Below are 18,526 nucleotides of genomic sequence, written 5' to 3'. Positions count from 1 at the left end.
TATTTTAAAAAAATAGTAAGGCCATTATCCGACTTTTTCTTTGGGGGGGGGGGGGTGATAATTATTGGAATCAGATCAATTTTTTGAAAAATATTGGTCCGATCCGATATTATTCTCAGGTAAGTGTTACGTTTAAATGAAATCTTTAATTATACATTTGAATTATTTATACAATTGTTTTTTGATCTGGTTCCAGTTCCTAAACTTAAATATAATTTTTACGCTGGCATAGTTACCCCATTGATTGGAAGTTGTCCTAGAACACTTATTAATGCAATCGTTATTTTTGGTCCATGGAAGCCTGTCCAGTTGCTAAACTTAAATATGGCTACTCCTCTGGCCTGGGGATCCTTATACGTTAGCATTGTTTGTTACCCCATTGATTAGAGGTTGTCAAGAACACTTATTTCACCAACAAACTGCGCTTATAGAGCTAACAACTATTCATTTTTTTTCCAAGACTCAACACAGTTAGGTTTGTGTTTCTGTATTAACCAAGCAAACATAAAAGTAGATTACTTTAAATATTAAACTTACGTTTAAGTCCAATTTATTAATATTTTAATAACATTATACTAATATAAAGGCTACTAGAGCGTTCTGCAACTGATATTAAACAAGATGTTTGATTTTACTCGCAGTTTTTAAGAGCTTTGAAAAATTATTGCCGTTTTTTGGCGTAATTTTAACGTTACGTAAAAGACTAATAACCAGTCGATAATTTTTAACAACGCTTTTTTAAAATATTCGATTCTTGTCTTCAGGTATACGGTTTATAACAATCATTTCTATTAGCTTAAAGTTTATGAATAATTATTATATATATAAGCGGCGGCAATGTCTTTTTTCCGTCAATATGCTATGCTTTTTTTTTTAATTTAAAAATCTGATTTTACCGGAAATGGACTCTATCATGTTTTTCCCTAAGAATTTCAGATGAATTTTGCCATGAAAATTTTGAACTTAATATAATATATATTTGTTTGTTTTTTTATAGATTTTTTAAATAAGTTATAAATGTCCCAAAAATTAACGATAAAATTATCTACAATTCATTTAGAAAATGATTTAAACTTGAAATATTAACACATTGCTGCTAACAATATATACACATACCTATATACTGATCGAAATTCTTCATATCTATAAAATAACCAGACGATAAATTTTTTTAACAAACGCTTTTTAATAATTCGATAAAATAATTCATTTCCAATATAGCTTTAAAGTTTACGAATAATTTAATATATTTTAAAAATGGCAAAAAATTTTTAATTAATAATCCACAATTAAGTTAAATAACCAAACGATAATTTTTAATATGCAAATGATATTTAAATTTTTTTTGGAAACTCTTTATATAATTTGGCTTTATCTAGAATTTTCTTTTTTAAGTAATTAATCTTATAAAATTTTTGGCCAAATATTATTTATTTATAACCGTAATTTTTCTATTTATAAAATTGTTTAAAGCTTAAAAATTCATATTATAATTAAAATATATGTTTGTAAATCATTATTTTTTAGGCCGCTCTCTTTCTATTGGCTGTTTTTAAAAAAAATTATATATGTGATGTGACCAATGAAAGCCATTCTATCATATAATACAAAACGGAAAGTATATTTATCCATTCCTTCATAATATTTACAAATTATGGCTCCTTTGAGAAAAGAAATTCTAACATTTTAAAAAATAAAATAAATGGAAGAAATATTATCCCAAACATCGGCAGGAAATGCGACCAACACCACCGCAAAACCTACAAAATGGAGAACTTACAAAAACCTGATAGCTCTCAGCTTGTCATTTTTTTTCTTGTTCTCGGTTTTCGTATCCCTCTCTACCCTTCAAACTAGCATTCACGGTAACAATGGACTTGGCTCTACCTCCATGTGCATAATATACGCGTTCTTCGTTGTGTCTTGCCTATTTTTACCAGAATTGCTCATATCTTACCTGACTATCAAATGGACAATCGTATTATCCATGGTCATATACACCAGTTTCTTGGCGGCTGGTTTTGTACCCGCCTGGTACACCCTTTATCCGACTTCGGTTCTCTTGGGACTCGCCGCTGGACCTCTGTGGATTTCCCAATCAGTTTATATAACTTCTCTTGGCAAAATTCTTGGACAATGCGTTGCCCCCTCCAGCGATAAACAGAGTATCGAAAAACGAATGAATATATCTATCTTATCCGTTACAGAATCCTCAAAATCCATAATTTCTACCGGAAATGATAGTAACAGTACTACATTAGAGACTGAAGGAAAGGGAACGAGAACAGATTCTGTAGCGACTATAACGATATTCATGTTTGGTATTTTTTACGCCTTCTACCAGGCCGGAACCATATTGGGTCAGTTGATTTCTTCGCTAACCTTGAAGAGCGATATCGTGATTACATCACGCGACAACAGTAGTGTAAACTATTTTACCAACTGCGGATCTGCCTTTTGCTCTGGCAACGACGCGGGAAATTCTAACTTCATACCTTCCCAAACTAAATTGAACATACTATACAGCGTTTATTTTGCTTTATCCCTTTCGGCTCTGCTGGTAGTGCTAATTTTTATGGATAATATTCCACAGAAATCTATCAAAGATTATAGCCATAATGTCGGTACTTAAAATTGATTTTAATTACAGTTTAGTGATAGCCAAACGATTGAAAAATATAGAAAGATGATTTGGTCACAATATGTGTGTAACTTAAATGATTAGTTTGTTAAGGACTGAATCACGGCAAGCCTTTTTGATCGAGGTTCGATACCCAACCCGGTATTTTTTTCCCAATGAACCAACCTCATTGAGTTGAAGAGCTAAAAAAATTAGAAAGATATGTGGTTTAAATAAAAATTAGTCGTTGTTTAGTAAATTTGCCATATGATGTCTAAATCGTCGGTTATCACTAGCCATACTAGATTTTAAATGGGGTAAAGGGAAGTTGATGATATTTCTCACCACTAGGGATATCAAATTTGAAAAAATTTCTATTTATTGTTGGTTTTATATTATTTATCTTTTTTTAAAAAAAAAAGATGTTAAGAAAATTGCCTCCATTTGGTCAATGTGTTTTTCCACACTGAATCAGATGCGAGATTTGAGACAACTATTCATGATCCCATTATCCGTCTTCTTCGGCTTGCATCAGGGCATTGTATCTGCCGATTTAACTAAAGTAAGATCATATTCAACAATAAGCGATTATTTTTTTTTTCCTTTTTAATAATATATTAAGGCCTCTTTTTTGTATATTAAGTCCTTTTTCAAAAGCAAAGCTAATAATAGGTGAAAATTTATAATATAGAGAGATGTAATTCATTTCATGGCTAACTAGTAGATAGCCCGTTTATGTATGACTTGGAATCAGATTTTCCCGCTTAATTTTGACGATGTAATAATCGGAGATTTCTACCTTCGTTTGACGATGGATAAATAAAAAATCCAACCTATCTTATAAGAGATAATGGAAATTAAAAATTCACATTTATTTTGACGAAAGTTAATAATTTATTATTTCTAGAAAATATGTTAAGTTGAAAGTGTATATTTTGTTAGCGAAAATGTGTTATTTTTCGACTTTAAATCATTTTTTGAGTGCGTTTTTTTTTAAGTTTAAAAAATCTGATTTTACCGAAAATGATTCCCATCATGTTTAGGAATACTCACCCTTATAAATCTCAGACAATTTTGCCAGGAACTTTAGAACTTGATAAAAATTTATATTTAAATTTTCAATAAATTCTTTATATAAATTATATATGACTCCAAGGTAAACTCAATATTTCATCCATAAAAATACTACGCAAAGCCTGCGGATTTTACTCATAGAAGGAACGAAGGTCTAGACATATATCATCAAAATCTCGAGGCTAAGGTAATATTTTCTGGCAAAAATACTACGCAAAGCCTGCGGATTTTACTCATAGAAGGAACGAAGGTCTAGACATATATCATCAAAATCTCGAGGCTAAGGTAATATTTTTCTGGCTAAAATACTACGTAAACCTGCGTTTACAAAACAAGGTCCAGACATAATCATAAAATTCAGGCAAGGAATATTCCCGGTAAAATCAGATTTTTTTTTAAAACGCCTCAAAACGAGCCGTTTAGCAACACTACTCCAAGGTCCAGCAAAATTGTCCATAATTCATTAAGATATGGTTATTCCAGGCATGATGGAATGTATTCCCGGTAAAATCAGATTTTTAAAATTTTAATAAAAACGCGCTCAAAAAAAAAATGATTTTAAAGTTGAAAAAAATAATACGTTGCCGAGAAAAAACACATTGACGCTAACGTATTCTTCACTCAGTCAAAAAATATTTAAATTATCATTTATTTGATACCAATATCGATATTTGATATTGATTAAAATATTAATGACTCCTCTTATACCGATTCGCCAATAGGGTAAGATTGGCATCCTTGTTGAATAGATTTTTGATTAGCTATCGAATTGATACCTATTATTGAACATATATACCTTCATAAGGTCAAAAAAAACAAGATCAAAATTAATAAAATTTTGAGAACTCTTGAAGGCACGACACTAAGCAGCTGCGACAAATGATCAATTATAGTATTTAGTGATGAGTTCGATTCCAAATTCTGGTATTGTTACACTTTGTCAAAAAAAATATGTCATAAAATGTGACAAGCCTTTTATTATATATAGATAAAAGGTATACTCGCAATATTATACTATAGCATTCTTTATGTTATGCTTTATAATATTCTTCATTTACATTGAATGTCGTTTAATTCCTAAAAATATTTGTTATTCGAAATTAGCAACCAAAAAATATATAGGAAAGAGTTTATCCCCTAACATTTATTCTACCCAGAATTATGAGCGAAGAAAAAAAAAAACTTATGACGAAACGCGGCCTAAACGTTTTTAAATATATATATCCTTTCTTTCTTTCTTTCTTTCTTTCTTTCTTTCTTTCTTTCTTTCTTTCTTTCTTTCTTTCTTTCTTTCTTTCTTTCTATATAGATATTTTTAATTGGATTGAATTTTAAACAAAATTTCAAGGCACTGTCATAGTAGATGTTCCAAACCTTTGTGTCATTCTTATGAGGCAAAATCCTTAGAGCTCGCATAATATTTTATTCGGTTAAAATATTGAGTTAGCCGTTCTTAAAAACCGACTCAAATCGAGCCGCTTAACAACACTGCCTTTGATAAGGCGAGGCGTCGTATCCTAATTATTTTTTTTTTGTAATAATAACAAATGATGGCGGATAGGGGAAGCGTTTATCAAAATTAATATTCATTTTATTATAAACTTTATAATTATTTCTCCCGAATTTTAAAGGTTTTTTTTTGTAAATAAATAATATAAATTTTATGTTAAATTTGTGTGTTTTAAAAAATTGAAATCAATCTTATATATTAAAAAAATATAACAGCCAAATATGCAAATATTCAAAATGATTATAATTATATTTTTAAAAAAAGGTATAAAACCTTGATGAAAAATATATATTTATTTTGCCTACCTTTTACATTTATGATTTAAGACTTATTAATATCGTCAAAAACTATTTTTTTTAACCTAAATAAAACTGTAAATATTCGATATAATAGGAAAAAACCGTATCCGAAATTTCTACTGTTCGGTTAGCGCCTTCTCCTTGGCCCTGAATTTATAGTTAACGCGAAAACGCCGCGTTTTTGTATTCTTCGCCGCGTAGCGCTAACTGTGAATTCAAGGTTTAAATTGTTCGTTTTCAATATCACGAGCAAGTCATTTTCAAAAGCTTTTTGTTTGTAAAATTATCAAGAGATTTTTTTTTCTAGTAGAGAGAAGCAATATCCGATAGGTGCCAATAACTGACAATTTAGAGAATAAAAATCGGATCATTGCGATTTTCTAAAAAAAAAAATATCAATCTGATCCGGTAGTATTGTTTTCGGATATTTTATAATAGGCACATGTCGTCTTGGGGTGAAATCAGCCGGTATAGCATTTTAAATTTGAAAAATCTCGGCAAATTGTCTTGAAGACTAGTAAAAGAAAGATTAGGGGATATCTCCCCCACTCAACTTCCCAAAATTAATCATGGCGACTAGAGCTAGATAGAATAAATTTATGAGAATAATAAAATTTATCATTTATTTTATATTTTTTTCTCTTTTGTCCTACTCGCAAAGGCCTACGTAACCTGTTATTACGGAGTGGAATACGTCGGATACGTCATGATGGTGTACGGGGCGGTTAGCGCTGTATTTTGCCCCGTCTCAGGTTACCTCAGTAAGAGGCTACCGTGCTGGTCACTGTTTTTAGTCGCCGCTATAACCCACTCTATAATTTTTGTCATTTTGGCCTTCGCCAAACAAGCTTTCGTTAGCCACTTCTATCTGATATTCGTGGTAGCGGGTCTATTGGGATTCTTTTTTGGCATTTTTCAGCCACAAATCAATGGTATAATAGATGGATATACACATATATTGTTTTTTTTGTAGATACATTTTTTTTCAAAAAATAAGATCGAGATCGATACATTTTCATTTGCTTTTAGCTAGAAATATGTAGTTACCCTTAAAATTAATTTAAATTCTTTATTATCTTAGAGTTAGGTGTACCCAAGGATGTGAACCCAAACCCGAGTTCAAATTTAAAATTGTTTGGTTGGGCATTTTAAAACCATAGACCAAACAGAAACCGATTTAAGGACAACTCATTAAACCCGGGGTAATATGGACCTGTACATCTCCAATTTCAATTTTATTCTTTTCCTTCCTAAATCAGCTGTTAATTTATAATCATTTTTTAAAAAAATATATATATAAGGTTTATACAGCACGATATTTCAAGAGAACCCTGAACCGGCATTTGCCAATCACAGATTATGGGAATCGGTGGGAATGATAATAAGTTTCAGCTATCACGAGGTCCTATGCATGAAATCGAAACTCATATTCTTGTCAATCATCTTAGCCTTGGCTACTGTCTCTTACGTTATTTTGGAAACTAGAATCAAAAAGAGGATTATGAGATGATTCTATAAGGTGTAAATGAAGATTCTATCAAATAATAATAACAAATACTAAATGACAAAACTAAAACATTGTAATAGTGTGTCAAACCCAACATTCTATGTTTTTCTTGGCAGAAATGCGTTAAACCGAATTTCTATATACATATATATATATACTCGAAAGATTACAAATAATCCATATTCTTAACCTATTAATTATATATATATATATATAGTTAGCTATTTATACAACAAATTATTAATTCATTTATTGGATAGCGTATTTTTATTTAGTAAAGTATAGATTTAGATCTTATGATTAATAAATTATATATATTGTCGTATGGGAATTCGGAATCTCTTGATTTTAAATCCTTTACCGAGGGCTATTTAAAAAATCTTAAAATCCGATTTAACCGGAAATGTATTCTAGCATATAAGTAGAGTATTTTCCCTATAAATTTCGGCCAATTTTGCCATGAACTTTAGAACTAACTTCTAATTTATATTAATTTTAGTATTTTTCATATAAATTAAAAAAATACTAAAATATACGGCCGGCCTGACCGGGGTATTTTTTTTGCGTGATTCAGTATATACTATATATTATATTAAAAAAGAAATTGCGAATTAAGGGTAATGATAAAAATTTGAAAGTATTATGATATTTGTTATATCTATTCACTTAATTTAACACATCACTATAAAATACACAAAAGAATATATCAATAACATGTATAATACCTAGACTGACGATTCATTCATTAAAATGCATTTTTAAGCGTCGTGAAAAGCAAATCAGCTTGACCCGCCATTTTGGTAATACATACAGTAATTATTCTCATGTTAAAAACTACTATTGAATTGATAACTTGCTTCCTTATTATCTTGATGATCCGGTATTTCTTTAATAAAGTTTGCTGCATCAGATATAGGAATAAATTAGGCTCTCGTTATAAAATTTTAATAATGATTTGTGTAAAACGACAAACATTAATGTGGCTATAGACGATACAGGATCTGATCCCGTTCCCATTACTTCACTTTCTTTATTTTCGGAAGAAATCGTGGATTTTGAAGCATCTGTTCGTTTTTCGATAATATGTTGAGGAGATGACGCATTGCCAGTGTATTTTGCTCAGAGAAGTTATGTAAACCGATTAGGCAACCCCAGGGGACCAGCGGCGAGTCCTAAGAGAGCCGAAGTCGGAAATAGGGTGTACCAGGCGGGCACGAAATTAGCCGCCAAGAAACTGACGTATATAACCATGGATAATACGATCGTTCATTTTATAATTAGATAGGGTATGAGCAATTCTGGTAAAAATAGGCAAGAAACGACAAAGAAGGTGTATATTATGCACATCGAAGTAGAACCGAGCCCCTTGTAAGTGTATGTGCTAGTGAGGAGGGTAGAGAGGAAGCCGAGAATAGGGTGAAATATGACGCGCTGAGTGCTATCAGGTTTTTGTAGGCTCTCCATTTTGAGGGTTTTGTAGTGGGGCTGGTGACATTTCCAGCCGACGTTTGAGATAATAATTCCATGTAAAAATTCTTTTCTCTCTAGATACAGATTACTTTTTTTAATAAACGTGTATCTATAAAATTTATACTGCCATTTTTGTATCGAGTTACTTTAACAGCTCTTCCCGCTCGCTTTCAACCATAAGCATAACGTAATAATTTTTTTAAATGTTATTATAACCCCAATATAATTTATATGCCAATACGCTACGCTTCTGCTATCTTACATGGATAATCTTAGCGGATCGCAAAACCGCGAAGGCGATTTCAGAGAATCAGTTTATAACTTAAGATATTAGCCACCAAAAAAAACGACATTCATTAATTCATATTAGAAATTTTTTGATCAGCAATGAGATTTGAATTTGTAATATGTTATCTCCCTTAGTCTTAGAAAAAGAAATGTTTTTTCATTATTTTCGCCTCACGTTTGGGGACAAACAATAGCATTGAATCTCCCCAAACTTTCAATTTTGGACTTATAAAATGGCGGGTATTCCAACTGGAAGCATAAAGTAAATATTTAATTATTTTAAAATAAAAAAATAATGCAAAAAACATTTATTTTCATAGTTATCTAGATTAATCATTTTAGTGTTCGAATTTGTTTTTACTCGTTTTATAATACGAGATGCTTAATTTCTGTAAATTAGTATTTGAATGTTGATCGTGTGCTATTCAATTGGTGGTGGGTAGTGTTGTTAAACGGCTCGTTTTGAGCCGATTTTTAAAAACGGCTAACTCAATATTTTAGCCAGAAAAATATTGCCTAAGTCTCAAGATTTCGAAAATATATGTCTATACATTTGTTCCTTCTATGAGCAAAATCTTCAGGCTTGGGTAATATTTTTTTGGATGAGGTATTGAGTTAGCCGTTTTTAAAAATCAGCTCAAAACGAGCTGTTTAACAACACTAGTGGTGGGAGATCTGATGTTCTAGGTTCAAATTCCAGCAAAGAACATGTTTAATCCAATTTGAATGGTTCCATCCTTAGGAGCACGATATACACGAGGTCGGACTCGACCACCTGATACCGTAATAATATATATTGGATAATGAGATGGTCTTATTACACGTTACAATACATATTGGTCGGTATTTAGCAAAATTAGATTGTGTTATTTAAAGAATGTTATACCTTTGACTTGTCAGTAACGTTCATCATCCCATGTGTTTTTTGATTGGCATGCCAAATTATTCGGTGGAAACGATGGCGTCGCCGATGTTATAAATTTAAAAAAAAAATGAAATTCAATTTATAATTCATTTATATTACATTTTTTTTTGTTATTACTCTTGGGTCATTTTCTGTTTCATCCCCCCTAAGCATATGTTTTGTTATTTTTTTTTATATTCTCAGAAAATTAAGAAATGATTAACCGAAAAAAAACGCTTCCTCCAACGCTTTACCATTAAACCTTTCCAATTTTAGCGTCTTATGCAATATCCAATCAAATGCGAGCGACAATGATTATATGACAAAACAGTGATTGCCAATTATATTTTATTTCTATAAAAAAATTATTTCTTCAAAATTACAATCCCTCAAAATATAAAATTTGAATATAATATTTATATTCTTTTATAAATTAACCATAATTCGTTCTCTGTTCCTAGCAATGACATATATATAATACCTAGACTGACGATTCATTCATTAAAAGTGTACATCAATGCAAATCAGCTGGAGACACCATCTTGGTTACACTAATCATTATTAAAATTTTAAAACGAGGAGCCTAATTTATTCATATATCTGATGCAAACTTTATTAAAGAATTACCGGATCATCGAGATAATGAGGAAGCAAGCTATCAATTTAATAATAGTTTTTAACATGAGTATAATTACTACACGTGTTACCAAAATGGCGGGCCCAGCTGATTTGCTTTTAACGACATTTAAAAATGCTTTAACGAATGAATCGTCAAGGTTTAGGTATTATATATGTCACTGGTTCTTAAAAACAATCTAATCTCCAAAGAGTGTGTTAATGTTTTTTAATATAATTGGAAAAATCGTTATTTAGTAAATAAATTTATTTAAAGAATTGAGCTTATACTTACATTATGAACGATTTATTTCTTGTATTTTTTCGAAATTTCCAAATAAATTTTTATAATTTGATTTCGAGCCGCGGTGAATAGGGGGTGGTAAATTCCTTCTATTTGCTCCTTTAAAGTCATTTAATGAAATAGATTTTAATCGAAACTCATAAGTGTTGTTAAAGAGATCGTTGTGAGCTGATTTTTAAAAAACGGCTAACTCAGTGCTTCATCCAGAAAATATTACGCAAGACTAAAGATTTTGCTCATAGAAAGAACAAAAGGTCTATCCATATATTATCAAAATCTCCTTAGGGGTTAAGATAGCCGTTTTACAATACTAAGCACATTGTCTCCATACCAATAACCGCATAACTTGGTTGGGTAGGGATATTATAAACTTCTATGACATAATCTCAAATTAATAAATTTATTATGTGGTTCTTCGATATAATACCTATAGTCACTACTTAAAGAGGGGGAGGGGGGGGGGAATTGATAATATGGAAAAAAAAATTTGTAGAATAATATGTCAGGTATAATTGAATCGTATAAAAGAATCAGGAATGAAATGAATATTTTTATTGGTGTTAATTAGTGTTGTTAAACGACTCGTTATTCGTCCAGAATACTCATAAGCAAAGCCTGAAGATATTGCTTGTAGAAGGAACAAAAGTTTAGACATCTATTAGCGAATCCTTAGGAAATTTTTTTTCCTGGCTAAAATATTGTGAGTTAGCCGTTTTTAAAAAGTTAATATATAAAATTTTGTCTAATATCTAATAATTAAACATCTGTTAAAAAAAGAAGTATTTATAAGGTAATAAAATTTCCAAAACTGTAGAGTTATATTTTTCACAGTGTATATATGGATATTGTAGAAAATAAAATATAATTGACTAGAGGAGACGGCAGTAATTTTTTGACATTTTTTTTTAATTCTTGCTATAAAATTATGTAAATAAGAAATTTTCGCAAAAAAAACAAACTATTTGATTTGGCTATGCTGAAATTATTTTTGCCTCGAGAATTTGTTTTTTTTTGCTTCTCCGAACGAATTTTAACAATAATCATCTATGGTCCGGATTTGCCCCAAGCCCGGGGTACGATGGGACAAATGTCTATTGGCTTTATTTAAATAGGAAATCAATTTTAAATGAATTTTTTAAATATTATATGTATAAAATTTATAGTTTAGCAAACTCTAAACATTAAAAAAAATAAAGCAAGAAGGTATCGCCCCCCCCCCTATTTTTTAGCGAAATATTATCCGAGAAATATTATATTATATATTTTTATTTTTAAAAAATTTTTATCTAAGCCAATTTATCCTGGTATCTACCAAAAATATCATCAATTGAAGAAATTAAATTAATAGAAAATTTTTAGAGGGATTCACTGTTGAGGTTTATCAGCTGAGTGTTGTTAAACGGCTCGGTTTGAGCGGATTTTTAAAAACGGCTAAATCAACAATTATAGCCAGGAAAATATTAGCTAAGTGATCGAGATTTCTCCGATAGATATTTAATCCTATGTGCCATCTTTGAGCAAAATCTTTAGGCTTGCATAATATTTCTCTGCTGGGGGAAATAATGAGTCGAGCCGTCTAACAACACTACACTGCTTGGCACATTTGAATGCTTAATTTTGTTCGTTCAACTTGCTGCCTTCAGAGACACCCTAATTTAGGCAAAATATCTTCTCTTTATATTTAAAATCTTTCACTCATGACAAATAAGTTTGTGCTATATCCAGAATCCGATTAGAATTTTCCCTTACCTTGTCAAAGCAATCAAACTAATTTAACTGCCATTTTCCAATATCGTTAAAATTTAAGGTACTTTTTTTTTAGAAAAAACAAAATGATATTAAATAAAAAAATTTTATGAAAAGAAAGCCATTAAAGATATAAAAAATTCTTGCGAAAATATTTTAATTTATTATTATTTTTTAGATATCATTTTATTAACTTTAATTTGAAAATGATTATCTTGATCACAGATAAAATGTTATAAGGTGATGTTTATATAAGTATTTATTTTTTGCTTGTTTTGTTATATCACAATATTATTATTTAATAAATGAATGCGAATTTATAATTATTTTCACATTTTTCCTTAATTTAGAAACTTCCTTACTCTTTGTTTAACAACTAACTTGTATATTTTTTTTTAGACAATTTCCTTATTACCTAATTTACCTAGAGAGAGAAAATAAAAAAGATGAAAAGTTATAAAATAAAATTATCGTCCCGAACAGCTGCTAGAATCGCGACCGGCACCACCGAAAAATCCTTAAAATGGAAATCTTACAAGAACCTCGTAGCTCTCGGCATTTCGTTTTTCCTGCTATTCTCGGTCTTCCAAGCTCTATCCACCCTTCAGACAAGCGTAAATGCTTATAGAGAACTGGGATCCACCTCGATGTGCATAATATACGGATTTTTCATCTGTTCTGGTCTATTTTTACCGAAATTGCTCATATCATACCTAACTATCAAATGGACCATGGTCTTGTGCATGTTCATGTATACCAGTTTCGTGGCCGTCAATTTTAAACCGGCCTGGTACACGCTTTTCCCAACGTCGGTTCTATTGGGACTGGCAGCTGGTCCCCTGTGGATATCCCAATCGGTCTACGTAACTTCTATGAGCAAGCTGCTTTCCAAGCCCGTTTCAGGAAACGAGGAGAAGAATGACAAAAATCGAGTAGATATATCCGTTATATCCACGCCGCAGCCGCCTTCCAACTCCGTTGGTACCATGGTAAATTGTAAAAAATTTACGATGAAAATTGGCGAAATAGGAACGCGGACAATCGAAAATAGCGAGCAAGCGGGGAATATGGCGCCCTTCTTGTTCGGAATTTTTTTTACGTTTTATAACACCGGTATGGTATTCGGCCAATTAATTTCTTCGCTCACGTTAAGGAGCGATATCGTAACTAAATCGCGCGACAACTATAGTATCTTTAACCATTCTATCAACTGCGGATCGGCCTTTTGCTTCAATTACGAAACGGAGGCTTCCATTTTCAAGCCCTCCTTGGCTAAAATGTACACCCTATACGCCGTATATACCGCGGTGTCCCTTTCCGCTCTATTGGTAGTCGCCATTTTTGTGGATAATCTACCGAGAGAATCTGTTAAAGATGAGAACGGTATTTAAAATTTATAATTTTATCAAAAAAAATTTGACCATGGTCCACTTTTCCGCCGCGTTTTTACGCTTGCCTTGTTAAAAGTGAGAATTTACCTCTTAACCAATTTAATTATGAAGGGTGATTTGAACGCGGCTTTATAAAAAAAATTGAGAACCCGGACCAAGGTAGAAGATAGAAAAAATAATTTAAAATAATTTTGATCCCCATCCCCTGCCACTCTAAAAAAAGGTATCGAAAGAGATAATTCCGTTTCGACTATGTGCCTGTCCACCTTAAATCAGATGCGGGATCCTAGGCAACTACTTTTGATTCCGCTTTCCGTTTACTACGGATTGCATCAAGGCTTTATATCGGCCGATTTTTCAAAGGTTAAAAAAAACAAAATAGGAAATATTATCGCATTCATTCATACTTAATTTGAAATATGTTTGATTTTGAACCCTATTTATTTTTTTAAAAGAATTTTTAAACCAATCATTGTTTCTCTTTAATATTTGAAGTCGATTGTATTCAATGTCATTGGCTGTAGTAGACGCCATTGAAAAATCGCTTTTCATAATTCCGTCTAAGTATCTTTCAGTGAAGCAAGTTCAATGTAATGCATTTCTAAAGAATTAATCTTCATGACCAGAAGTGTTTTTCGGAATGTACAGAGTTTTCACACTGTGCGTTCCAGATAATTTAGCATTGAACCTGAACTTCCAAACTACTCATACTTTTTATTAAATTTTTTCTTTATAAGTAATATATAAAAATTGGACTTGATAAAATGATGGTCTTAATAATGATTATATCTTTTTTTTTATCTCGTCAACTAATAAATTCATTATCAGATTAATTTTAAATTTCTGTTTTTGAATTTATAAGCATATTAAAAAAATTATTGAATAATTAAGTTTTAAAAGGGGAAAATAATTATATCTTATAATTATTTTTATCATATTTATATGTATTTTTTTTAAAGACATAAAAGCCTTAAGCTAAATACAATAATTTCAAAAAATAAAAGTATTTTGGCTTACAATACTAGTAAGATACTTATAAAAATTGGTAATGAATATAAACTAAACCTTCCATATAGCGAAAACTCATTGAGCTACTTGTTAGATACTTATAAAGTAATGAATATATACTTTCCATAGCCTCAACTTATTTAGTGATTCATTAGCTAGTCACTTTACAGGATAATTCAAATATTACAATTCTTTAAATTATAGGCATCCTATGAGCGGAAGAAAACGAACTGGTCAATATTAAAAATGTGATCACATTTAAAGGTTAATCCTGTATAAAATTTGAGTGTTATCCAAGTTTGGAACGCGAAAAGTAGCGCGATTTTAAATATTTTTTTAAAAAAAGGTGGTTATCTCGGTTCACGCAAATCTTACAATACTATAAACCCCCTTTAAAATGAATCACAAAAACTTTGAGAAGATCTCCTTTTGCCTAGAACTGTTTGTGATTCCTGGATTTGTTCCGTTCTGATACTTCCGGTGAGAACGAAATGTCTTGAAATAAGTATCATAACACTCCACTTTAAAAATAAATAATTTTAATCATCATGGCATTTTTTTCGTCTTTTTCTACGAAAAAAGGCATACGTAACATGTTATTACGGAGTGGCTTACCTGGGATTCGTGATGATGGTATACGGAGGGGTCAGCGCTATAGTTTGTCCCATTTCGGGTTACCTTACCAAGAAATTACCCTGTTGGTCACTGTTTTTAATTGCCGCTATAACCCATTCCTGTATAGTTTACCCGACTTTGACTTTCGCTACCCAAGATTTTTCTAGCCACTTTTATCTGATGTTTATCGTAGCTGGCTTATCGGGATTCTTCTATGGACTTTGTCAGCCCCAAATCAGTGGTATATACGTATAATATAAAACTTTTTTAAAAAAAATTCAGAAAGATTCAGAATATAATATTTTATACTTGGATCAGCCACGAATACAATTAGCAAGATTCTAAGTAGTAGATGTAGTTTTAGATGTGATCTGATAGTTTGTTTATCTATAAAAAAAATAGCTTCTAATAATTTTACGTAATAGCATATAGAAATAATGATTACAAAATTTTTCCTTTTATTTCGCGTTCATACTAATATGTATCTGAGACAGCTTGTTTTGTACAGCGAATTTAGGTTTAGAATTTATTTTTTTTGGTTCAGTATCGATGTGCTCTTTCCTGTATAGATTTATTTTGAATTTTAGGAGCGGAATAAGAATAACTTATATCCAAATGGATTATAGTTTTTTTATTTCATGGCAGGCCAAGCTTTTGTATTAAATCATTTTATTTCATATATACGGCGAGGAGTCTAGATATTTGGTAACAACTACAAGTCAATCATTTTTATTGCTAATTTTTTTAAATTGATATTTGTCGAGTTGGGGATGTTTATATTGAGTTATATTTGAGATAAAACGTCCCATAGAGAGTATAATCAGTGTCTGAGTTATCAGATATGAAATTTCATATTCCTTTTTCTTAGGGCCCTAGGTTTTGACAAAATTGTAATTTGAGAGTAAAATAATTCATGCGATTTATCATTAAAACGAATAACGGGTTGGTTGCATGTATATATATTTGTATCTTTTCAGGTTATTATATGGATATTATTGGTATAATCAGTTGTTAACAATTGAATATTTTAATCATCCATCTTATGACTTATTAATGTTTGATATTAGGTGCACAAAACATGTGTGGGTATTTTTCTTAAATACTGGATGCTCGATGATAAAAAAAATTTTAACTTAGTGTGTTTATTCGCCTGATTTAAAAGCTCTACTAGACCCTCTAAGCTATTGAATCTGAAAATAATATATAGCAATCAAATTATGAATCGATATTGACTATGTATAGTAGGCTTAGAAGGTCCTCTCTGAGTCACCTTCACTCCCCACCCAATATTCCAATGAGGCCTTTGCATCCTACCCTTCTCCATGTTTAAGAACACTGCTATTATTTCTTTCAGAACCTTAGAATATTATTATTTTATATCTTAAGAATTCTTTAAAAATAAGGTAATACGGGGAATCTAAAATATGTTCAACAAAGTAGCTATTCGAGAGATGAAAATAATATTACAAGTTATAAATGTATCCTCGAAGAAAAAAATTTACGGCGGTTGATGTCTTTAAGATATTAAATAGGCGTAAGGATTATAAAAGAATGAGTGGTGATTGGTTACTCAAGATGGTCAAATCAAGTTAGTCTAATAGGAACTATATCACTTAAGTTTAGCATTTTCAAATAGTTTTTTTAGTATAATAGATAAAGAGTCAAAATATTTTTGACAGCCAAAAAAATCTAACCCTGAAAGATATATGCCGAAATATTTCTCCTCCCTCCTCCAACTAGCATTATTACACGAGATGGTAGAATAAAGTTATTCTAAACCAACTATATCGCTAAGTTTAGCATCTTTAAAATTTTAATATGATTGGCCAAGTGTCAAAATATTTTCGACAGCTCAAATTTCTCATCCCACAACTAACATTGTTAAAAAAAGGCTAGATTTTATCTGATTTTTAAAAATGGGATAACTGACATTTCGCTAATAGATGTCCAAACCTTCGTACCATCTAAATCTTCCGCCTTGCTTAATATTTTTTCTGAATAAAATATTATGTTAGCCATTTTAACAACACTAGATAATAGCTATATTTTTTTAAGACGTTAATAATTTTCCAGAATGAGGATATTTACCGACCGGATTGCCTGTAGCGTGAGTTTTATCTATCCACTATACATTCATATTTTTCTTATATTTTCAATTAAAAAAAAATAAATTAATAGGTTTATACAGTTCGATATTTCCAAGAAATCCCGAGCCGGCATTCGCCAATCATAGATTATGGGAATCTGTTGGAGTGATAATAAGTTTTAGTTATCACGAGGTCTTATGTATGAAATCAAAGCTCATTTTCTTGACGGCCATTTTAGCTTTGGCTACCGTCTCTTACATTGTTTTGGAGACCAGACTCAAAAGGAAATCCCGAGATAATCAGCACATATAACCCTGTATTCACAGCGCAAATTCGCTGCAAAGTCAATGATATATATTGATACCTAGATGGACGTTGCATTCATAATAATGAATTTAAAAGCATCGTTGAATGAAAATCAACTGGACTCGCCATTTGCAACCCGTATAGCAATTATTCTCATTTGAAAACTACTCTTACATTGATAACTTGCTTCCTTTATTATCTCGACGATCAGGCAATTCTTTAGTAAAGTTTGCGTCAGACATAGGAATAAATTGGCCTCTCGTTTAAAATTTTTAATAATGATATGGGTAACCAAAATGGCGTCCCCAGCTGCTTTCACTGATGTATTTAATGAATGCATTGTCAGTCTAGGTATTACTATCATTGGGCAGCATATTCTGTTTACTCCGCCGTGAATTAGCGTTAACTGCGATAAAAGCGCATAAATTATCTATCACGTGATGTAGTCAAATTGAGACAATAATACCATAATTTTAATATTAAAATATAATTGTATCTCTTTTATTATATTCGGTTATAACTACGTTTAAATAATAAATATATTAGAAAAGTATAGAAGAAGAAGACTCACATAGATTAAATAATAATATATTAATAAAATGATAATAAAACCAGGGGACTTACGGCAAACAAAAATTTTATGTACTATTTCAGTTCCGTTTAACCCCGGCTCATGTTCCAGGAAATGGTTCCTTCAGAAGATAAAAATTTCTCATTTATTTTATATTTTAGTATAATATACAGATGTTTCTTGCGATAAATCGAGATGTTCTAGTTTGCTA

The 18,526-nt window shown here is 30.9% G+C and overlaps 2 protein-coding genes across 2 annotated transcripts; both read left to right on the top strand.

Moving 5' to 3' along the window:
• Window positions 1–1,552: 1,552 nt before the first annotated feature.
• On the top strand, window positions 1,553–7,140 carry LOC135922873 (protein unc-93 homolog A-like). Its single transcript, XM_065457377.1, has 4 exons — window positions 1,553–2,624; window positions 3,043–3,182; window positions 6,165–6,435; window positions 6,805–7,140. The coding sequence occupies exons 1-4, from the start codon at window positions 1,703–1,705 to the stop codon at window positions 7,011–7,013; spliced, it is 1,542 nt and encodes a 513-aa protein (XP_065313449.1). The 5' UTR covers window positions 1,553–1,702; the 3' UTR covers window positions 7,014–7,140.
• Window positions 7,141–12,700: 5,560 nt separating this feature from the next.
• LOC135931541 (protein unc-93 homolog A-like) lies at window positions 12,701–18,042 on the top strand. Its single transcript, XM_065468734.1, has 4 exons — window positions 12,701–13,720; window positions 13,952–14,091; window positions 15,319–15,592; window positions 17,530–18,042. Exons 1-4 carry the CDS (start codon window positions 12,784–12,786, stop codon window positions 17,748–17,750), a joined length of 1,572 nt encoding a protein of 523 aa, XP_065324806.1. The 5' UTR covers window positions 12,701–12,783; the 3' UTR covers window positions 17,751–18,042.
• Window positions 18,043–18,526: the final 484 nt, after the last annotated feature.

Source organism: Gordionus sp. m RMFG-2023, chromosome 1 (genome assembly GCF_954871325.1).
Source record: "Gordionus sp. m RMFG-2023 chromosome 1, tfGorSpeb1-WG-v2, whole genome shotgun sequence".
Lineage (NCBI taxonomy): Eukaryota > Metazoa > Nematomorpha > Gordioida > Chordodea > Parachordodidae > Gordionus > Gordionus sp. m RMFG-2023.
The sequence above is the reverse complement of the archived record's forward strand: the minus strand, read 5'-3'. Positions and strand labels throughout refer to the sequence as shown.